Source organism: Saccopteryx bilineata, chromosome 1 (assembly GCF_036850765.1).
Source record: "Saccopteryx bilineata isolate mSacBil1 chromosome 1, mSacBil1_pri_phased_curated, whole genome shotgun sequence".
Classification (NCBI taxonomy): Eukaryota; Metazoa; Chordata; class Mammalia; order Chiroptera; family Emballonuridae; genus Saccopteryx; species Saccopteryx bilineata.
The window spans coordinates 405,157,452-405,181,121 of NC_089490.1; the positions used below are offsets into that span (position 1 = coordinate 405,157,452).

Consider the following 23,670-nt stretch of genomic DNA (forward strand, 5'->3'; position numbering starts at 1 on the left):
AGTTTCAGGTCAGGCTTTACACACTGTGCCACCACAGGTCAGGAACCATTCACTTTTATTTTTAGTGATTTTTTTAAAAAGCTATTTTTCTTGCTTTTACAGGGAGAAGAGGATGGTGGTGAAAGAAGTATCAACTCATAGCGGACACTCCATCCACTGAGCCAGCACAGGCCAGGCAGGCATCATTCACTTTTAAAATAATAAAACTATACACACACACACACACACACACACACACGCATATTTCATTGATTGACTTTAGAAAGAGGGGAAGGAAGGGAGAGAGACAGAAACATTGATCTGTTCCTGTACGTGCCCTGACTGGGGATTGAACCGGCAATCTCTGCTTATTGTGACCATGCTCTAACCCACCGAGCTATCTGGCCAGGCAGAAGCTTCACACTTTAAATGAGGTGAACTCCATTACTCCGCTGTTCTTAATGCAGCCAGTGCAGGGGCTGTGTGGGGCCTTTGGTAAGTTGGCCCTGACTCCACGTAAGCCAGACGTCCACTGAGCAGCTCGCTCCCTACCTGCCATTATATAGGACCGGGCCGTCCACATGAATATCACATTATATACGGACCGGGCCGTCCACATGAATATCACATTATATACGGACCGGGCCGTCCACATGAATATCACATTATATACGGACCGGGCAGTCCACATGAATATCACATTATATACGGACCGGGCCGTCCACATGAATATCACATTATATAGGACCGGGCAGTCCACATGAATATCACATTATATACGGACCGGGCAGTCCACATGAATATCACATTATATACGGACCGGGCCGTCCACATGAATATCACATTATATACGGACCGGGCAGTCCACATGAATATCACATTATATACGGACCGGGCCGTCCACATGAATATCACATTATATATGGACCGGGCCGTCCACATGAATATCACATTATATACGGACCGGGCCGTCCACATGAATATCACATTATATACAGACCGGGCAGTCCACATGAATATCACATTATATACGGACCGGGCAGTCCACATGAATATCACATTATATAGGACCGGGCCGTCCACATGAATATCACATTATATACGGACCGGGCCGTCCACATGAATATCACATTATATACGGACCGGGCCGTCCACATGAATATCACATTATATACGGACCGGGCCGTCCACATGAATATCACATTATATACGGACCGGGCCGTCCACATGAATATCACATTATATACGGACCGGGCAGTCCACATGAATATCACATTATATACGGACCGGGCAGTCCACATGAATATCACATTATATAGGACCGGGCTGTCCACATGAATATCACATTATATACGGACCGGGCAGTCCACATGAATATCACATTATATACGGACCGGGCCGTCCACATGAATATCACATTATATACGGACCGGGCAGTCCACATGAATATCACACGCAAATGAAAATCATGAAGCTAAACATGGAAACGTAGGACAATGTATTTGATCCTGTCCCCCTTCCCCCTTTCCTCTGACTGCTGTCCATCTGTTCCTGTGTCCCTGCCTCTGTTTCTATTTTGTTCCTCAGTTTACTGTGTTTGTTAGACCCCACACATAGGGAGATCATATGGTATTTGTCTTTCTCTACCTGGTTGATCTCACTTAGCACAATAATCCTCAGGACTATCCGAAAGGTAAGATTTCCTTTTTCATAGCTGTGTAGTATTCCATTGTGTAAATGTACCAGAGCTGGGGTTTCTTTTTAATTAAATTTTTATTATTATTGATTTCAGAGGACAGAGAGAGAGAGAAAGGGAGTAGGGAGGAGCGGGAAGCATCCAATTTTAGTTGCTTTTCGTATCTGTGTTGACCGCACAAGCCCTGAGTTTCGAACCGGCGACCTCAGCCTTCCGGATCAACGCTTTATGCACTGCGTCACCACAGGTCAGGCTGTAGCACAGGTTTGTTTGTTTGTTTGTTTATTTATTTATTTATTTATTTAATTTTTTACAGAGACAGAGAGAGGGATAGACAGGGACAGACAGTCAGGAAGGGAGAGAGATGAGAAGCATCAATAATTAGTTTTTCCTTGCGCATTGTGAAACCTTAGTTGTTCATTGATTGCTTTCTCATATGTGCCTTGACTGCGGGCCTTCAGCAGACCTAGTGACCCCTTGCTTGATTCAGTGACCTTGGGTTGAAGCTGGTGAGCTTTTGCTCAAACCAGATGAACCTGCGTTCAAGCTGGTGACCTTGAGGTCTCGAACCTGGGTCCTCGGCATCCCAGTTCGATGCTGTATCCACTGCACCACCGCCTGGTCAGACTGTACCACATGAGTTTATCTGCTCGTCCTCTGATGGCACATGGACTGGTCCAGATCCCGACTTACACACAATGCTGCAGTGACCATGGGGGTGTGTGTCATGTGTTTTTAATTCCTGTTTTAGAACCCACAACTCCTAAGGTGATAATTGATGGAGTTGCCCAGGACTGCACACACCACGGGTTCCCTTCCATCCCGGTTCCCTGTGAGGACAGAGGAGAGTGGTTAATGGCGATGACAGGAGACGCCTCCACAGTGAGAAGGCTGGAAGAGCGGTCATCCCCTCCCCAGGCAGGGATCACGTCAGAGAAGCTGAGCTCACCTGCTTTTCCCACAGACCTGCAGGACACCCTGCCCCGGCCCCCGTCTGCCTCTGAGATGGGGCTGGCACCCCAGTCACCACGCACGAGGGCCCCGAATCTAGCCAGGCCTGTCCCTCAGCCCCAGAGGCCGGGGCATCACGGAGAGGGCACTGTGATGCCACCCAGAGTGTTCTCCCTTCCGGCCACTCCGAGGGCAGGAGGAGCCCCCGCTGGTGACAACCAGGGACTGAGGACAACGGCCCCGCCCCGTCTGAACTCAGGCTCCCCGGGACCCGCCCCACAGCCCAGGTCCTCACTCACCCCCGTCCAGTGGCTCTAACTAGATGTTCACAGTGTTCGGGCGACAGTGATGTGAAGCCTGGGATCCTCTGTCTGTTATTTTCTTGATGTAGAAATAAACGATGGGCATCAAAAATGGCAGCACAGCAGCAGCCAGAAGGACAGGAATCCAGATGACAATAAACCGGTGTCTGCTCTCTGAAACTGGGAAGGACAGACAAGGTCCCAGCAAGGTCAACTCTGAGCGCTCCCTCAGCAGCCGCGGGACGCAGGACAGCAGCCCAGTGACGCCTGACGGAACACACCCGGAGGAAACGCAAACACGGGTGAGATGTCTGCACCCCGTGATCAGGGAGCAGTGCTCACAAGACCAGACACGGAACCACGGAAGTGTCCGAGGACGGAGGGAGGAATAGAGACGTTGTGTGCGCACACACATGCACACGCACACGCACACACACCCGGATATTATTCCCCATAACAAAGATGGAAATCCTGCCACGTGTAAGGACAGGGAAGGACCTTGAGGACACTGTGCTCAGTGAGAGGAGACAGACAGACAGACAGACAGACAAGGGCTGGAGGGTCTCGTGTTATGGGGACTCTAGAAACAAAGCAAACTGACAGACAAAGAGGTCAGAGGTGAGGCTGGGGGAGCTGGGAGAGGGGTCAGCAGCTCTGAACTTGTGCTGTAGTCCCGGGAGTGAGGGACACGGGGCGGCTGCAGCGACACCGCCATGGGCTGAGTGGGAAAGCTGTTCAGAGCGGACGCTACGTCCTCAGCACAAGGAGAAACGCAAGTCCTGCTCCTTCTTCTACTGCGTCCACATGAGGGGACGGATGACAGCTGAGTGTGGTGACCGGTCACAGTGTGCACCAGTCACGTCACTGTGCCGTTCCCTCTGGACCCACACAGGGCGGATGGTCGACGGCATCTCCATAAAACTGGGAGAAGAGCGAACAAACCCGCATCTCCGCTCGCTGGGCCAGCAACACGGCAACCGGGGCCGAGGCCCAGTGGGCAGGCAGCTCTCCACCTGCCCGGTCTGGTCAGCTGAGCCCAGCGTGAGCTGGGATGGGCGGGAGACGCCCCAGGTTGGCACCCTGAGGGCAGTGGGCCTGACCCCTCCCACAGGTGGAGTTCTGGTGGTCCGTGTCAGAGGGGTCTGAGGGATCATTTGACCACGTGGGTGTGTGAGGCAGTGATGCTCTGATGTCCACCCTGGGGGGACGTCCGGTGTCGGGCTGTGTATCCGGTGACCAGTGGGACTCAAATACAATGTCATGAAGTATTTCTCATTTTCTTCTACAAGTTTGATGGTTTCCTTCTTACACTTTGGTATCTGGATCATGAAACTTAATTTTCTGGTCTTTCTTGGTCTGAGGATGTCCAGTTTCCTGAACATCATTTATTCAGAAATAGCCCTTTCCATCAAACAGTCCAGGCCCAAGCATTTATTTGTTTAAGAATTTCTCCACGGCCGTTAACAGATGAGTGATAACAGAATGTGGGGCACCCCAGTGCACACGGCTGCGTGCTGCTGGGCCAGAGAGCAGGGACCCTCGGGCACGCTCTGCAACAAGCAAGGACCTGGAGACGCCACACTGGAGGGAGAGCTCACACACGAGCCCCGCGAGGCCTCTCTCAGACACGCCCAGAGTAGGGAGACATCTCTCAGACACGCCCAGAGTAGGGAGACGCGTCCCAGAGAGCAGACCGGGGTGCTGGGGCCGAGGCAGGGAGAGCTGCTGTGTGACGGGTGCTGTGAGCCGTCAGAACCAGACAGAGGGGGCGGGACTAGAGCCAGTACACTGTTCACTTGAAAATGGTTCATTTACATTTCTTCCTGATAAAAATACATACTAACAACAACGCTCTCACCTGGACGAGGCGAGCCGCACACGGTGTCCGCCGTGGAGTTGCATGGATGCAGGACGACTTGCCCTTTGGGACACCTGTCGGGAGGGAGACACACTCAGTATTCCCCCCACCCCCAGTCTGCCCAGCTCTGCCCAGGTCCCAGGTCCCCGGTCCACACTGTCACCGACAGACAGGAGTGGCTCCCAGCGGGGGCTTCTGCCAAGCCCTTTTGGGGAGCACTGTGAGCCGTGATCAGAGGCCCCACTTGGGGCCCTGGACACACAGAGGTCCCACGAGGCTGTCCCCCCAGAACAGCATCCCAGATGTCATCACCCACATCCTCACTAGGAGGACAGCTGATGTGTTTTCCTTCTATGCATATCCATGACCTTCTCTGCAGGCCTGTGAACTGAAGGAAAAGCGAATTTGTCCTGCTTTTAACAAAGGCTCAGGAATTCAGACTTTCCTTGCTAACTGATGCTGAGTTAGGGGTATCATCCACTGCCACACGTTTGAAGTCATGGGCAGGTTTGCTCAGATCCAGGATGAAGGCTTTACTTGCAAATGACCTGAACCTCACTGCTCAGATCTCTGCCCCACAGGGGAGGGTTATACCTTCCCTGTCACCAAGTCACCAGCCCCATGCTTGTCACCATCACGGGGTTCCCCATTTTGTTTTGGGAGTGCGTGACGCTTATTCTTATAACTCAAACTGTAGAGTCATAATAAAAAAATCACTGAGGAAATCTCCAGGGGAGACAGACACCCTTTTAGGAACCGGAAGCCAGCAGCCTGCCACGTAGCTTTCTATCCACTGAACATGTTCTACAGCCTCGGACAAGGAGGGACAGACAAGTCCTGGGTCCTGTACACTGCAGCGCCCCTGGGTGAAATGGTGGGCAGCTGGTCAGTAACTCGGGTGCCAGAGGACCCTGGTGAGATGTCCCCAGAATTCTGCACACAGATGGTCATTAGTTGAGAGGGCGGAAAACAGACATTTGTAAAAGCCAACAGCCCAAAGTCCATGCACATGTGGCATCCTTTCCCAGGGTGTGACATCAGGATCTGCTCCAGCAAAACAAAGGAGCCGTCTAGAAAGAGGAGGCGGTGGGCAGAGCCCAGGAGGTGGGAAGGGTAGATGTGTCCTGGCTGCAGGGAGCAGGGAGTGGTGAGTCCAGCTGGGGTCCCAGGGACACAAGCTCCATGATGGATGACAGACAGAAGGTGATGGACAGCTCGGGAAAAGTGAGGCTTTAGAAAGGCCAGTTATACACTAAAATAGGAGAAGCAGTCAGAAATCTTTAGGAAGCAGAAACCAGCACTGTGGGAAATAGAATGAGTCCGGATATGGAGCACCGTGAGTTAACGCAGTCTGTGGATTTGCAGGGGTAAGAAAAAAGAGAACCACTGGCTGGAGGCAGAGAGGACTCTGGGCTGGTGCTGGGCTGTCTCACCAGGTCGAGAGTCACATGTCCTGGTTCTCAGCTCCTAAAGATCAACCCACACAAGCCCAGGCCCAGAGCCACCTCTGACCCCGCCCACAGCACCTGGCAGAGAGGCACCTACGTGCTACAAGGTCTGCAGAATTCAGGGGAGTCGGGGCTGTGGTAGAAACGGCCTGTTCGACACTGGCATCTCCGGTTGCTGGTCGGTGTGCACGGTGCCACCTCCTCCTGGTCTGCAGTTCAGGAAAGACAGGGTCAGTCCCAGGGGGTCAGTCTTCATGTGGACATGAGGACCTACATGGCCATCGGGGCTGGAAGCTCTGTGGCCCCAGCAGGGACCCAGCCGGCCACAGGGGATGCACAGAATGGTCCCAAGGGTTGTTGTAACCCTGTTGGGGACGTCCCCGCCACCTCTTCACACACCTGTCTCCCAGGGCACACACGGTGAGCTGGGTGCGGGCTCAGAAGACTTGGTTACATGAGTAAATCAGGAACCAGAGTCTCACAGGGACCCCACAGGGAGTTTCCTTTTTAAAACTAACTTATTGGCCCTGGCTGGTTGACTCTGTGGCAGAGTGTCGGCCTGGCATACGGAAGTCCCAGGATCAATTCCCAGCCACAGGAGAAGCACCCATCTGCTTCTCCACCCTTCCACCTCTCCTTTCTCTCTGTCTCTCTCTTCTCCTCCCGCTGCCAAGGATCCATTGGAGCAAAGATGGCCACGGCGCTGAGGATGGCTCCATGGCCTCCACCTCAGGTGCTAGAATTGCTCCAGTTGCAACAGAGGAACACGCCAGATGAGCAAAGCATCACTCCCCGGTGGGCATGCCGGGTGGATCCCAGTCAGGCGCATACTGGAGTCTGTCTGACTGCTTCCCTGCTTTTCACTTCAGAAAATACAAAAAAAAAAAAAAAGAAAGAAAAATCTAACTCCTCCTCTTCATCAAGATGGTGTGTACACTTTTGTGTCTACAGAAACATTAAATGTGGTTTTCCCACTGGATTTCCCCCTTTTAACCACGTTTACGGAACTCAGTGCCAATGGGGACAGTGCAGGTGCAGATGTCACAGCTGGGATCCTCTGAGGTTAGGTCGTCATGGTCTGAGTGTGGGGACAGGAAGATCCAGCCTCAGCCTCACCTAGGGGGTGAGTCCTGCGGGCCTGAGGGCTAGAGCTGTCCACTCCTTTCCCTGCAGACGAGCAGCGAGGGCAGTTCTTAAAGAAATACTGATGGACAGTAAGTCCGAGTCTGGCCTGGATGTTGGGAATCACCGCTGACTCTCCCGAATGGGGGACCGCACCCCGATCTGTGCGAGAATGTGTGTGTCCCTAGGAGGTGTGGATGCTGGAGTCTAGGCGTGGAATACTGTGACATCTGCAGCTGACACTGAAGTGGTTCACACACACTCCTGCACACACACAGTCACACACACATGCACACACATACACGTGTATACATGCTCACAAACACACACGTACACAAATGATGTCCATGCACACCCAAATGTGATTCCACACCACCAACTGTTTAATTGCAGGTGCCCCATGTTCTAGTCTTTTAATTTTTTCATCTGTCTTGAAATTTGCATAATAAACAATCCCTCATTCACTGAAGCATAGCAATTGCCTTCCCACCTCTATGGGCCTGTGGTCCATTGACTAACTTCCGATTTGAACGAAGTGATTCAAATGGAAACAACGTTGCTGAGGATCTGACCGAGTGTAACTGTGGGTTCTGTCCCCTTCTCACTGCCGCCGTGTGGGGAGCTCTCTGTCCACTGCTGAGCCTCCTGCAGCCACTTCCTTGCAGTGACTGGGAGCCCTGAGCTTGGTGACCACTATGTCCCTTCTTTACCAGAGGCTGGCTGAGTGGGCACCTGGCTTCTTCTTAAGTTTCATGGCTAAACAGTGCTCATCCTTGTGGCTAAATACTGAGGCTGAGGTGAAGGACTCCTTAGGGACACACTCCTGGCCTGGCCACTGCGGGGTCAAGGGGCAGCAGGTGTCCGTGGGAGACTCACCCTCGGAGCAGGTGGAGCACGGCAAGCAGGACTCCAGGCCGTTGGGGAACGCTGTGTACGTCCCTCTGTCACACTTCTCACACGTCCCCTGAGTGTGGGGGCTGCTGCAGGGCTCACAGACATACTCTCCTGTGAAGGGTCAGTGCTGCGCTCAGACCCTCCCAGACCACTTGGCATCCCCACTGTGCGTCCTGCCCACCCCATCCCTGGGCCCGGCCTCTCCAATGAGAAATCACAAGTAATTGTGTCCGGGTTTTGAATTCAAGTAATCTTGGGATTTCTACAACTTCTAGTGTTGTAGCCTGCAAGTGGCAAAAGCCTAGTAGATTCGAGGCTTAGCAAAAGGCTAAGGTCTCCCCCCCACACCTCCATATTGCCTGTGATGTTGAATATTTGCACCCACTTCACTTGCTTCCTTAAGTGCTGGAAGCAATTTACATTCTTCTCTTCTTTTGATTCAGATGTTGGTTGATTTCCCTTGTGCATGGTGGGGGGATTCCTATTTATGCCTTGGGAGAGTCCCTGTTTTGGGCTCAGATGTGTAACTTTGTATCAAGGACTTCCTTGATTTGCATATGGCTATATAATAAGGCAAACTGGGGCTATGGGGCACTCCGATATTGCCATCAGCATGGAAGAGTCCTCCTGAACCCATCCCTTTTTCTTGAGACTTGTTTGGAGGTTCTAGCAGGGGAGCGCAGCTACTCATATACCCTTGACCGAAGAACAGCCCTATCCTCTATCGGGGAAGGTCGTCCTCTTCGAGCGCGCAGCTTCGGGAGGGATGCACATGGAGCGGTGAGGGAGGAGGGGGACGCCCGCCTAGCCAGCCAGATCAGCCGAGTCAACCCTGGCGATCAATGGGATGACACATGTCGCAGCCAGATCGCCCTCACATCCCCCATCCCTTTTTCTTAATAAGTCTGTTTTCTTTATTCTGCACCATTCTCACTCAAGACCCAGAGTTATGAGCTGCGCTGGTCCACCGCATTCTAGGAAAGGACCAGGGACAGAGGGGCTTGGCCCAGCCTCCCTGAGCCCGGGGAGCCCACCCTGTGTTGGCTCCTCCCACGGCGGTGCTGGGAAGCAGAGGGACTCCCCCTCACTCAGGCAGATACTGGGGCCCTCAAGGACGCGCTTGGTGTCCAGGGCCAGTGAAACCACCAGACAGTAGCCATATCTTTGCCCCCCAGCCCGCTCACAACCCTCTGCCCCATCGGAGCCCGGAGCACGAGGGCCATGGGGGCTCCCAGGCTGAGTCCTCCCGCAGAACACTGCAGGATCCTCTGAAGGCACCTGAGGGCGCACACTGACCCACGGGCACCTCCCTCGGCCAGTGTCCCCTCTGGAAGGTGTTTCCTGGGCCCCTCCCACACATTGGTGCAGCCCCTTCCCCACGCTGCACAGTTAGAAGAACGTCCTGTCACACGGCTGATGGGCATTTATTCCAGGGTCTCACTGGACAGAACCCTCCGGGACTCACCCGCGGGGCACAGCGGGCAGCAGAGGCCGGCAGCCCAGTACTCGTTGGGTCCACAGCGGCTGGTCAGGAGGTGGCTCTGTGCAGAGACCAGGCCATTCATGGTGCTCATCGTCATCGTCAGCTGGAAAAGGACAGCACACAGTTCACTAATAGCCACTCTACTGTGTGTCCCCTGAGCTATGGTGGGCGTGCCTCTCAGCTGTGCCGACCTCACAGCTCATTAACCCCAATGTCAGCTGTAAGCATCAGGGGCTATGGAGCTGGGTCTCCACCCCAGACTACCTCACTGAGGAGCCTGACTCCTCACCTCCCATGCCCCGCCCACAGGAACAGGGCTCCTGTGTCTGCTGTCCCGCGAGTGGGAAGGTCCTAAGCTCACTGGCTCCACATGTGGGGACAGGAAGTGAGCCGTTTCTCATTCCATTCCCTGAGGTGGAACCGGTTACTATGTACAGTTCTATAAGGAAGGGTAATTTAGTAACAACATCAACATCAGCAAAAACTTGATCTGGGGTGACCAAGCATCAAAGTGGGACAGAGGTTGACCCTGGCCAGACAGCTCAATTGGTTAGCACGTCGTCCCAAAGCACAGAGGTTGCCAGTTCAATTCCCGGTCAGGGCACATACAGGAACAAAAGTCTCTCTTTCTCCTTTCCTCTCTCACTAAAGTCAATAAAAATATATATATATTGAAACCGAGGGCACCCATTGAGTTGGGACGCACAAAGGGACAGGCAGGTCCCTGACGGAGGAGGGGGTGGACCTGGCAGAAACAGGAAGAGACTGCGCTGTCCTGAGGTGCTCAGAGGGGCCCTTTAGTGGGTCTGGGCAACCACGCTCCCCCCAAAGGGAGAAGCATTCTCGGGGTGGCAGCAGCAGGCAGGTTGTGGGGAGGGCCGCCCCAGTAATGTGAGTGGCAGCCTTTGAGCACCCAGAGGGTTTAGGGACGTGACAACATGGTTGGGGACAGCATTTGTGTGGTGAGTGTGCTCAGGCCCTGCTTGATTTCAGGACGGAAAGTGATGGGGAGGGTGGCCACAAGCAGCTGACCCCCAAACAGCAAAGTGGCAGAAGTAAGTCCATCCTCAAAAACAATTACATTGGCTTGACCTGTGGTGGCGCAGTGGATAAAGCGTCGACCTGGAAATGCTGGGGTCACCAGTTCGAAACCCTGGGCTTGCCTGGTCAAGGCACATATGGGAGTTGATGCTTCCAGTTCCTCCACCCTTCTCTCTCTCTCTATCTCTTGCTCCTTGCTCTCTCTGTCTCTCTCTCTCTCCCTTTTTCTCTCCTCTCTAAAAATGAATAAATAAATAAATAAATTTTTAAAAAAGCAGTTACATTAAATGTAAATGCATTAAACTCTCCCATCAAAAGACAGAGATTGGCAGGATGGATTTAATAAATGATCGACTACACGCTGTCTACAAGAGACGCCCTCTCTGTCCAGATGCACACAGAGATGAAAGGGAACGGAGGGAAAGTGATATTAGATGCACGTAGTAACCAGGGGGAGAGGGAGGGGCCCCCGGAGCAGACAAAGTGCATGCTGGGTAAGGAAGTGCTACGAGAGGCAGAGGAGGACACTAGATGTTGGTAAAAGGGTCAGTGTAGAAGAAGAGGAAACAAGTACAGATGTCCATCCTAATGACAGACCCTGAGCACACGTGAGGCAGAGCTGACAGACGTGAAGGGCGTAGACAGTCCTTCAGGAGGAGTTGGGGTCCAATCCCCCACCTGCAAAGCAGGACAGACGACTCAGACAGCAGGTAAGTAAGGGAACGGAGGGCCGGAACCACACAGCCCACCCCCGGACCTCCCAGACATACCCAGGGCCCTGCAGGCAAATGTTCTTCCTCTGTGGACACAGACTCCTCCAGCACAGACCACATGCTAGGCCCCCAGAAACGAGGGGACAGTGGGGAATTGCAATTAATCCTACTCAAGTAAAAAAGACTATAAAAATAGTACAATGAACAGTTGTGTGCCAAAATATTGCACAACCAGCCCTGGCCGGTTGGCTCAGCGGTAGAGCGTCGGCCTAGCGTGCGGAGGACCCGGGTTCGATTCCCGGCCAGGGCACATAGGAGAAGCGCCCATTTGCTTCTCCACCCCTCCGCCGCGCTTTCCTCTCTGTCTCTCTCTTCCCCTCCCGCAGCCGAGGCTCCATTGGAGCAAAGATGGCCCGGGCGCTGGGGATGGCTCTGTGGCCTCTGCCTCAGGCGCTAGAGTGGCTCTGGTCGCAATATGGCGACGCCCAGGATGGGCAGAGCATCGCCCCCTGGGGGGCAGAGCACCGCCCCTGGTGGGCGTGCCGGGTGGATCCCGGTCGGGCGCATGCGGGAATCTGTCTGACTGTCTCTCCCTGTTTCCAGCTTCAGAAAAAAAAAAAAAAAAAAAAAAAATATTGCACAACCAGATGAAGTGGAAAAAGTCCTAGGAACACATAACCTACCAACAGGGAACCATGATGAAACAGAAAACCTGTACGTGCCTCTAGCCAGCGAGGAGACTGAGTCAGTCACAAAAACAAAAAACAAAAACAAAGAACATGAACAAAAACTCCCAACAAAGACCAGCCCTCAATTAGATGGCTTGACTGGTGAATTCTATCAAACATTTAAAGAATTTACATGGATGCTTCCCAAACTCTTCCTCATAAAAGAAGGGGGTGAGGATACCTCGTAGCCCCTCCTACTGTGAGCCCAGCAGCACTGCAGAGCGAGGTGTGGGGAGCAGAGACTTCTGGGAGCACCCGCTGCAAGTGAGGACCCTGTGCTGGGATCCGGCAGTGGCCTCCAGATTCCTGGGAACAGGGGTCGGATGCGTCTGCCCCTCCCCCCACCCGAGGAAGGACAGCTGGGCTGTGTAGTATTCACGGTGGGGTCCACACCCAGGGGGTGAACACAGGTGCTCAGGGGTGCTCTACAGACCGTACCCATGTGAGTCTGTCAAAGTGTCCATGAACCAAAAACGCCACTCTGAGAAAGGAGCTTGGAGGCGGTCACCTCCACCATGATGAGCACCCGTGTCCTCCCCAACCCAGAGTGTTCACTTGTGGCTTCACCGGGCGGAGGAGGGGCGGGTGTCGGGGTTTCCAGCCCTCAGAGTCCGGCAGGCTGGTTCCCGGAGAGTAGTGTCTCTGCTCCAGCCCCTTTGAGCACAGGGACACTCGCCTGCTGACCTGGCACACACACCCAGCTGTCACAGGGCTCCGACTCAGCCCAGCAGAGAAGCCCCAGACCCAGTCTGTCCCTCCCTCTCCCTTCAGGGACTGTGATCCCTGATGGCTGAGCTCAAGCCACGCTGAGGAGCGGGGTGTTGGGGACGGTGTGGGGTCCGGGAGGAGAAGGTTCCTCAGGGGAGGAGACCCTGCCTGCCAGGGAGTGAACAGCAACAGCCCAGACACAGCACCGGGGGCCCTGAGACCTCCAAGGACCCCACCCGTCCACTGGGGGAAGGGGAAGGGGGAGGGAGGGGAGAGCCCTGCCCGGAGCTGCTGGGGATCCGGAGGGGGGTGGGGCGTGCAGGACACTGTGGGGTTTTCTCTGGACCCCACAGCTAAGACAGGTTCTCCTCAGTCTGGGCCACGTTCCCCGGGCTGTCAGCATCTCCCTCCCCGGAGTCCCCCGGGTGCAAACCCACCTGGGTTCCTGGCAGCAGCAGCAGCAACGAGACAGCAGTTCCCAGAGACATGGTGCAGAATGACATCCACAGGTCAGAAACACTTACAGTGTGGGTATACTCCAAGAAATACCTACACCCAAAAAATGAGATCTCTATCTCTTAGGATTGAGGCCAACACTTAGTCACAGGCTCAAAAGTGCATCCCTGCCTTTATAAACGACAAGTGAAACAGTACTTGCCTCCTTGGTTCAACATGCAATTTCTGCTCAGAGCAGACACACCCCATCCAGCTTGGTCCCTGCAGGGAACCAAGTGTGTGTCTCGAGGACTCCTGCTGCCACCCTGACACTGACAGCACAAGCCCCAAAGCCAAAGCACAAGAAGGAGCTCGTCCTCTCCAGCCCGGGACCAGCACAAGGACGCTAAGCTACCGACCTGCACAAACATGCCAGTGGTCAGCTGGCTCCAACCTCAGCCCAGGGACCGTCCCTAAACCCACACCTGTCCCTCCCTCGCCCCTCAGCCCACAGCATCCTGGAGCTGCTCCTTGGATGGTGCTAAGGCAGGGGTGGCCAGGGGTGACCAGGGGTGGTGTCTGAGAGCACAGTTCTCTCCGACTCTCCCAGGGACCAACCTTTCCTCCCGGGCGGGGTGAACACAAAGTGCTCCGGCCAGCAGTCTCAGAACCTGCCCCCTAGGGGGCCCTCCCTAAACACAGCCCCGAAAACCCAATGAAAAGAGGAAAGGGAAGAAAGGGGGTAAGTGGGCAGGGGAGGAAGAGAGAAGAGGGGCAGGAGGGGTGGGGGAGGGGAGGAAGAGAGAAGAGGGGCAGGAGGGGAGGAGAAGGGGAGGGAACAGAGAAAGGAGGGACAGGAGGGGAGGAGGAGGGGAGAGAAGAGAGAAGGGGGGCAGGAGGGGAGGAGAAGGGGAGGAAGAGAGAAGGGGGATAGGAGGGGAGGGGGAGAGGAGGAAGAGAGAAGGGGGGATAGGAGGGGAGGGGAAGGGAAGAGAGAAGGGGGATAGGAGGGGAGGGGGAGGGGAGGAAGAGAGAAGGGGGATAGGAGGGGAGGGGGAGGGAAGAGAGAAGGGGGGATAGGAGGGGAGGGGGAGGGGAGGAAGAGAGAAGGGGGATAGGAGGGGAGGGGGAGGGGAGGAAGAAAGAAGGGGGATAGGAGGGGAGGGGGAGGGAAGAGAGAAGGGGGGATAGGAGGGGAGGGGGAGGGAAGAGAGAAGGGGGACATGAGGGAAGGAGGAGGGGAGGAAGAGAGAAGGGGGATAGGAGGGGAGGGGGAGGGAAGAGAGAAGGGGGGACAGGAGGGGAGGGGGGAGGGGAGGAAGAGAGAAGGGGGATAGGAGGGGAGGGGGAGGGGGAGGGAAGAGAGAAGGGGGACATGAGGGAAGGAGGAGGGGAGGAAGAGAGAAGGGGGATAGGAGGGGAGGGGGAGGGAAGAGAGAAGGGGGGACAGGAGGGGAGGGGAGGGGAAGAAAGAGAGAAGGGGGGATAGGAGGGGAGGGGAGAAAGAGAGAAAGGGGGAAGAGAGAGAGAAGAATGCAGGGGGCCCCCTAACAGGAATCTAACAGGGTTTCTGAGTCTTGGAAATAGGTCAGGGTGTCCCTGTGCCCAGGCAGGGCTCACAAAGTAGCACCTCACCCAATAGCTTTCTTCTGGGCTCCCTGCTCTCCAGACTGTGGCCCCTTAGCGGAGTCCCAGGCCAGGCTGTGCTCACGGCCCTTCCTTCAGGGTCTGGCTGCCCCTGCGGCCAGGCCCACGCTCCCGACACATCTGACCTGGGCTCTGAGAGCCTCACGGCAGCAGCTCCACCAGGGCCAGGAATCACCCCTGAGCTCAGTGACCACTCCCACCCCACTGGGGGCCTGGTCAGGGCCCGCCCACCCCCAGCTGCCCCTCAGTCCTCGTCCACAGCCGGCCTGTGCGGTGCCCCACTGTGTGTGTGCCACCCCGAGACCAGCCCACGGGGGGGGGGGTCTGGGAACTGCCTGCCCCCCCTCCCCGACCAGGCCATCTGCAGCCACCGAGCTGCCTTCTTCCCGCCTACTCCCGCCAGAGGGTTGCTGCTAAGGGTTCTCTGTGCTGCCGCCAGCCTGCCCTCGGTGATTCCTGGGCTGACCTCCCTCGAATCTGCACGGAGAGGAGTCAGCAGGTCGCTACACGCAGCTCCCCATGGAGAAGTCAGTCCTGGGCCCAGCACCTGAGGTAACAGCACCCACATGGAGGATGTATCAGTCATAGGAGAAGGGGGCAAGAGGAGGGCTGCTCTGTGTGTGTGTGTGTGTGTGTGTGTATGTGTGTGTGTGTGTGCAGGCGGGGAGGGGAGGTAGCAGACGTGGACACAGACAGACAGACAGTGCTCAGCAGGAGCCCGTACTCTGGGCAGGGCCTCCCTCATGTCTCTCAGTCAGTCTAGAGCAGCCTCGTGGACCACAGGGTGACACTCACGTCCAGTGCCCTCCTTCCCGGCACTGAGGTCACAGGGACCCTCTGTCTCACAAGGTGGACGGTGTCCTGTGTCTGACCCTCTCACAACAAGCCCGCTCAGCGGAACACCACACAGGCCGTGACTCGAGAGAATGGGGCCCAAGGGGCCACCTGATAAACGAGGCCTTGGGAGAAACTCACTTGACACCACAGATGTCACCTGGGTCACTGTGTAGGACCAGGCAAGCCCTCAGCAAAGGCATGGACCAAATTCACATGAAGCCCAGGCCGTCCTGACGGAAGGACAGGACACTGCCTGGCTGCCCACCCCTCCCATCAGCTCTGAAAGCTGTGCCTTCAACCCCTGTGGTCACTTCCACTGCCTCCGTCCTCTGTCCCCACTGAGGCAGGTCCCAGCCCCTCCGCAGCACTGGAATCTGGTGCACCCAGCACCCCGCCCTGTTCTATGAACACCCTGCCCTCAGAGACTCCTCCAGCTCCCCCTTGAGTCCCCCCCACGCCCTGTGGGGGCTCTGGGCCTGCCCAGGGGGCTGGAAAAGGTGTGGAATGCACCCCTAGAGAGGCACCTGCACCCGGCCCCCCACCCCTGGGGGAGGGCGGCCCTCTGGGACCCAGGACTCCTCCACAGGCCTCCCCCCCCCAATCACCTCTCCAGCCCCTCCCTCCTGAGCAGCCCTGATGTCTAGTTGTCACGTGTCCACGGGGTGTCCTGGACAGTGCGTCTCACCCCCAAACCTGGACACGAGTCCCGGGAACGGATGGCATCTCCCTCCACCCCTGAGACTGACACTGAACCCCTCCACTTCTTACTCCCCTTCCTGAACCAGCACCAACCCCGGTCCTCCCACCTCTGCCCACTGCGGCCACGGGCCCAGGCCTCCATGTCCTCACTGGTCTCCCTGCCTCCCTCCATTCCTCCACGGGAGAGGGGCTGCTGATCCTTCCAAAACCCAAAGGCCAGACCTAAGCTCCCTCCATGTGCACAAGGCCCTTGCAGACCCGGCCAGAGGCCCAGCTCGCCTCCCCAGCCTCCCCAGCCTCCCCAGCCTCCCCGACCCGCGGCCCCAGGGCCTTCTGCAAAGCAGTGCAGTCTGTCTCCAGCCTCAGGGCCAGCGGTGCTCCCTGCCCACCCCTCCTCCTGCTCCTCTGGGCTCAGCCCACCCGCACTCCCTGCCAGCCGTCATCCTTAGGAGCAGAGTGTTGGTGCTCTGGCTCCTGGCTTGGTTCTATCTTTGCCGGTTGGCTCCCTGCCCAGCAGAGCTCCTGGGGAGAACATTGGCTTGTTTGTGGCGGCAGAAGACTGTTCCTCCCTGAGGGAAGGAACCTGGGCTCTGAACCAAATGCGGGACGTGTTACACAGCAGCGTGGGCTAGAAAATGTCCTACTTTTCCGAAACAGTTTTTTTTCTCATTTGGCAAAACTGCCAGCTCCTGAACTCACCTGCATTGCAGGACATTGAGACATCGGGGGGGGGAAAAAATTCTATATCTGTCTGCCCCAGGGCAGTGACTCAGGGAAAGGACAACCGCCCTCCCTACCCCTCAAACAGGAGAGGCCCTGTGGGAGTTTCCTCAGCACATTCTGATTCCACCAGGAATCATCAACCAATTATTCTGAGCAACAGCAGGCAGTGCTGGACTGGACCTCAGTCCCACCTCCTGGTTCCTACTAACTCCAGAGCTGAGATCCCAAGCTCTATCTATAGGAATTTTAGGACCGCTTCCCAGTAATACAGTGGGACTTTTTAATTTTTCTTAAGTGAGAAGCAGGGAGGCAGGCAGACTCCTGCATGCGCCCAATTGGGATCCACCCGGCATGCCCACCAGGGGGCGATGCTCTGCCCATCTGGGGTGATGCTCTGTGGGGCGTTGCTCCATTGCTACCAGAGCCATTCTAGCACCTGAGGCAGAGGCCATGGAGCCATCCTCAGCGCCCGGGCCAACTTTGCTCCAATGGAGCCTTGGCTGTGGGAAGGGAAGAGAGAGACAGAGAGGAAGGAGAGGGGGAGGGGTGGAGAAGCAGATGGGTGCTTCTCCTGTGTGCCCTGAGCGGGAATCGAACCCGGGACTTTCATATGCCAGCCCGATGCTCTACCACTGAGCCAACCGGCCAGGGCCCAGTTTCTGTATTTCTTAAAACCGCAATGAAATGCCGTTGGTGTCACTGTTTGTATCACTTTCTGGTCGCCCTACCAAAGTGGCTGAATTGTTTCTTCTCTGGCTCCACAGGGTTTCCATGAATTCAGAAATGTGTTTCTTGAGACGGCACTGACTCTCCCCGGTGAGACCGGGTTGGGTCCCCACTGCTTCTGTGACAGAGTTAGTGGCTGAAAAGAAGATGTTTATTCTCTGAGGTCCCGGAGATCAGAAGTTTGAAGTCAGTCCCATCAGGCTGAGTCAAGGTGTCTGCGGGGCTGGTTCCTCCCGGAGGCCCCAGGACAGTCCGCGTCCTCGCTGCTCCCGACTCCTAGAGGGCCACCCACATCCCTTGGCTCCTTCCGCCACCGCTGCCAGCTCTGTGCCTGTCTGTTGTCACAACTCCCCTCACTGTGGCCTCCTGCCTCCCTCTTATAAACACCCTGGGATGACCCTGGGCACACAGGACCACCCACGAGGACGTCCCCACCTCCAAATCCTAAACTTCATCTCAGCTGCATGGTGCCTCCCTAAAGCCACATTCACAAGTTCCAGTATCAGGACGAGACTCGCTCGGGGCCACCTTGCAGCCTCCCCAGATCCTGAGTGAGGGCTGGGGGTTGGGGTCACAGCCCATGTCCCTCGCTGGGTGCCGAGGCCTCCCCCACCTTTTCATTCCTCTGACCAACGCTGCCAGCTGACATGTGCTTCCCAAGGGTCCCCTTCCTCCTGGCTGTAACTTTCTGTGCACACACTGGGTCCCAGTACCTGCCACTCATGGGGAAACCTCTGTAGGCAGCTGCCTTTTGGGTTCCTGGGTGGTCCCTGCGCCCTGTGGATCAGCTGCACGGTCCGTCCATCACAAGGGCAGCGGTGGGTGAGCGGAGGGGCCGGTGGCTCCCCCCTCCCCACCATCAGGGCTAAGTCTCAGGTCCCTTGTCTGGCACCACGGACCCTCCATGCTGGCCCGACAGGACCACCTGGTGGATGAGTCAGTCCATCCCCACACCTGTCCCCCTGCAGGTCCAGGGCCGGCCCAGGCTGCTCCCTCCGCCTAGGAGGGACTCCCTGTCCATCCAGGTATCCGGTTTCTCGTTATCCTGGACACCCTGCTCCACCGTCCCCAGATCTGCAGACTTGTCAACTCGAGGCTGTTGGCACTAATCCAACACCAACCAACCGGTCCCCAGTTCAGGCTGCTTTACTTAGTACAAAGTTTTATTCAACAGCGTGAGGACAGCAGGACCATAACAACACTCAAGAGGGAGGCAGTGCAGCTGGGGAAACAGCCTTCACAGGACAGAGGCACAGACAGGAGGGACAGCTCTGGGACCCAGCCAGCAGGAGGGGCGGAGGGGTCGTCCTGGGAGACCCCGGAGGGAGCGCAGCTGCGTGACGCTGAGGTCTTGGGCTCTTGGCCTCCAGACTGTGAGGGAACAAGAGTCTGTAGTAACTGTGGACAGCGGCCTCGGGTAGCCGACACCCCTCCTTTGTCCCCCACCCCCCCCACCCCCATGTATCAAACAGCTCCTGGAGGACTGGCTGGTGACAGTGTGGGCACCTGGCTGTGGGAGGGTGTGTAGGACACACCTGTGTTCAGGCGGGGCTCCGCTGCTCTTCAGGAGGTGGAGCTGGCACATGAGGCCTCCCTACGCTCAGGATCCTCCCCTGACTGACTCGGGGTGCTGTCCCCGAAGGGGGTGCTCTGATGACTAAGTTGACACAGAAGAGATGAGGGACAGCTGGGCTGGGAAGGACATCATCACTGTTACTATCCTTCAAAGTGGCAAACGGCCCCCTACTTGTTCCAGAGCCATCGGGACCCCAGCCTGACCCTCAAGCCGAGGGGGATGAAGACGGGTGAGACTGCACCACCAGCGTGGGACCTCCTTCATCTACGTCAGCCTGTGAGCCACCCACCCCCACTGGGCGCTCTGGGGTCCTGGGGGGGACTGGGGTCTCAGACTCCACGTCCACGCTGTCAGCAGACAGGCTGCAGTCTCCTGTCGTGGGGACTCGGGTCTGTCTCAATGACGTGACGGGCACTGAGCCTCCAGACACCTGAAAAACAAGGCCCTGTCTTGGGTGGGCGAGTCAGCACGGGTGGGGCTCGCACCCCCAGAGGACAGGGGCCCAAGGATCCCAGGGCTCAGGGGGGGAACTCTGGTCTCAGCTCTGTCCCTGCTGCCAGCTCAGCTGGCTTTGGTCAGGGCTCCTCAAGGCCAGTTGGGTGCCTCAGTTTCCCCACTGTGACTCGAATCCTCCCAGTCTCAGGCTCCTCCAGCTCAGGGCCCTCGGCTCCTGTTGGGCTGAGACTCAGGCAGTGAGGGGCTTCCTGGAGCTGGTCTGCCCACTTCCTGACGTGGGGCTGGGCTGCCCCTGGACAGGGGGCTCCACCTGGACCCGCACTCTGCTCAGGGAGGACAAGCGACTCACCATGTGTTCTCTTCCGTCCCCACTCCCTGTGAGGACACAGAGCAGATGGTGGTTAATGGCAGGTGTCCGGTGACTCCTTCGTGGTGGGAAGGCGGAGACAGCGGTCATCCCCTACCCAGGCAGGGATCACGTTGGGGAAGCTACAGCCCACTTGCTCTCCCCACTGACCCCCGGACACACTGCCCCAGCCCCCTTCTCCCTCTGAGATGGGGCTGGCACCCCAGTCACCACGCACGAGGGGCCCTGATTCTACCCAAGCCCGTCCCTCAGCCCCAGAGTCCGGGGCATCACGGAGAGGGTACTGTGATGCTGCCCAGAGTGTTCTCCCTTCCGGCCACTCGGTGGGCAGGAGGAGCCCCCGCTGGTGACAACCAGGGACTGAGGACAACGGCCCCGCCCCGTCCAAACTCAGGCTCCCCGGGACCCGCCCTGCAGCCCAGGTCCTCACTCACCCCCGTCCAGTGGCTCTAACTCGATGTTCACAGTGTTCGGGCGACAATGACGTGAGGCCTGGGATCCCTTGTCTCTTATTTTCTTGATGTAGAAACTGAGACAGACAGTTAAATGGCCAAGCAGTTTACAACCATCTAGTAAATGACAAAACCTTATCTTCTGTAACCAAATGTAGGGAAAACACCTGTCTTAGGCTCACTTTTGCACTTGGCTTAATGAATGCATGCACGTGGCAGAGACATGTGCTAGGATACTGTGTAGGGTGGTTTTCAGCAGATTGCTGTTCGCCACCCGCAGGGGGCGTATCCTGTGCGCCTGCACGACAGGCAAGCGCTCTTTGCTCACCTGCTGCAGGAAAGCTGTTTCCCTGCCTGGTTGCTGCTCCGCCCTTGCCTAGGTTTTCCAGTGCTGGTTCCACAGCTCCTCTACTCCACCCGAACCCAATATGAACCTGCCTGGCCTCTGCCACCGGGTGTTACACCAAGTGCAAACGGCTTACACTTCTCATTCCCAACCAAAGGGTAAACGTCTGAAATCAGTGCTTTTCTGCCGTAAACCAGCGCAGCTAGTAATGGTCCAGGTCCTGAGTGAGAACGGTGCGGAATGAAGAAATAGACTGAAAGAGAAAAAAAGGATGGGATGGGAGGCCTCTGCAAGCTGATGGCAAGCCAGAGAAAAGCAAAGACCCTGGTCTGCTTTACTATATAGTGCAGAGCCCTATGCAAATAAGGAAGTCTCCGATATAAAGTCACACCTCTGAGGCATAAACGGGAATCCTCATAAGAGTGCACCACTCCCCATGCAACAGTCAAGGGTGAGGGGAAGAGTTTAGTCTTAAACTGAGCCCTAGGCTATAAGGACTTTGTCAGATTACAGCCTGTCTCCCACACTTTTCAACCTCATTACACTTGGGGGCTGGTGAAAATAGGAGAACTATTTTGGCGACAGACAACTAAGGCAGAAATCACCGGGAGCATATGCAAATTCGACTAAGATCACTGGGTCTGTAATCTTCAGACAACATCAGGGTGATTAACTCTCTTTGGACCGGCACAAAATTTCCGGCAGACTGAGACTACTGGTTGTGCAGAGAGATAGATTTCAGAAGTCCAATTAGTGTCATTGCTGCCAACCACACTCAGGAACGGATGAAGAAGTAAAGGTGTTAAGCCAAATTCGGAGGGACCCAAAACATGAAAGACAGGAACAATGTCCGTTGTTTACACATGAAAACTTTATTGTCTAGCTTGGCCAAGCAGCGGCAGCTCCAACAGAAATCTGAGGGAGAGCACGCTGGCCCTTTGTTCTACCTAGTTTTTATAGTTTTGAAAGTGGGAAGTACAGAAGCAAAAATTGTATTTAGGAGGCCTTTACCACTATTGGTTATAGTCATATGTCCTTTAACATGATAGGACCATGTATAATTTGCAAGCCATACATGCTTTTGGAGAAAACAAATCAACACAATGGTAGAAAGATCTCTTTACATATTAAAAGACCTTCCTATATTTTCTAGTGTTCATCCCCCATCTCTCTGTCCAGAGTCAGACGTATTAACCACATGCATTTACATAAGAGAGGTAGTTTCCGTGGGGACAAATGCCCGCAAATGGCTCATAGTTATAAGAAAAGGTTTATTTTGGCTTTTCTCTTCCTGCACCTGGCTAGCCATTCACTCCTTTCCCCACAGGTGTGGTGGAATGTCAGGGAATCCATGTTTTTCTTCCCTTTTCATTTACAATACAATGGCAAGAGCCATCCTGGTTATACCAATCACACAGCACAGAGACTATTTTCACAGTTTCTCTGCACACCTTAGCCAAATTAATAAAATGTTCTCCAAGCCTCCTAAAATATTAATATTAATTCTGTAGCCTTTTGGTACTTTACAACACCTGCGGGTGAAATGGCTCAGTGGCTCCTCAAAGGGAATAAACCTCATTGTGGCACACCAGTCTAAAGCTGGTGAATATTCTATTGGAATTCTTTCCTAAGACCAACCCTAAACTCCCAGTCTTTAGAAACCCTCAAAATAAAAGACCCAGTATGCTCTCCTCCCAGGAGCAAGCCTCTGTCTTTCACTGCCCCTGCCCACACACCCACTCCCGGGTGTGTGTCTGTAAAACTGTAACTGTCCTCACAAAACCGGCCACCCAAGAAACAATGGGAAGTGGTGGCTGACCCCAGGGTGTGCCCAGAACCTGTCTGCAAGGGCCCTTTTCCTTTAAGAGCCCAGGCAGCCCCGCCAGGTTCTCTCCGAGGTGGGGCTATTCTAGCTGGCTTCTACTTTAGGCCCTTTCTTGTCTCCCTGTCCCCCGGCCTCAAGAAACTTCCTCTCAACGTCACCTGGACTCTTCTTGTGAGCGTCTTCCGGCACGTGGGGCAAAGGAGTTTGTAAGATATGATTTTTGAGCCCTGGCCGGTTGGCTCAGCGGTAGAGCGTCGGCCTAGCGTGCGGAGGACCCGGGTTCGATTCCCGGCCAGGGCACACAGGAGAAGCACCCATTTGCTTCTCCATCCCTCCGCCGCGCTTTCCTCTCTGTCTCTCTCTTCCCCTCCCGCAGCCAAGGCTCCATTGGAGCAAAGATGGCCCGGGCGCTGGGGATGGCTCCTTGGCCTCTGCCTCAGGCGCTAGAGTGGCTCTGGTCGCAACATGGCGACACCCAGGATGGGCAGAGCATCGCCCCCTGGTGGGCAGAGCATTGCCCCTGGTGGGCGTGCCGGGTGGATCCCGGTTGGGCGCATGCGGGAGTCTGTCTGACTGTCTCTCCCTGTTTCCAGCTTCAGAAAAATGGAAAAGAAAAAAAAAAAAAAAAATGATATGATTTTAGAGTTTGCTCACTTTT

General features: G+C 55.6%; 1 protein-coding gene across 14 annotated transcripts in view; it reads right to left on the minus strand.

The window, feature by feature from the left end:
- Positions 1-23,670, minus strand: part of LOC136319043 (tumor necrosis factor receptor superfamily member 22-like) — a 124,931-nt gene that overhangs the window by 92,729 nt on the left and 8,532 nt on the right. Inside the window, exons 1-6 of one of the 14 annotated variants that reach the window (XM_066252306.1) lie at positions 13,361-13,448; positions 9,716-9,836; positions 8,233-8,361; positions 6,332-6,443; positions 4,787-4,860; positions 2,926-3,108 (exon numbers count right to left, since the gene is read on the minus strand). In XM_066252306.1, coding sequence (XP_066108403.1) covers positions 2,945-3,108; positions 4,787-4,860; positions 6,332-6,443; positions 8,233-8,361; positions 9,716-9,836; positions 13,361-13,426 — 666 coding nt within the window. In that variant the 5' untranslated portion in view covers positions 13,427-13,448 and the 3' untranslated portion in view covers positions 2,926-2,944. Of the gene's footprint in view, positions 1-2,925; positions 3,109-4,786; positions 4,861-6,331; positions 6,444-8,232; positions 8,362-9,715; positions 9,837-13,360; positions 13,449-19,158; positions 19,997-20,371; positions 20,483-20,823; positions 20,919-21,323; positions 21,441-23,670 lie in introns of those variants that run through there. The other 13 variants (XR_010728165.1, XR_010728160.1, XR_010728163.1 and 10 more) reach the window with 13 other exon arrangements.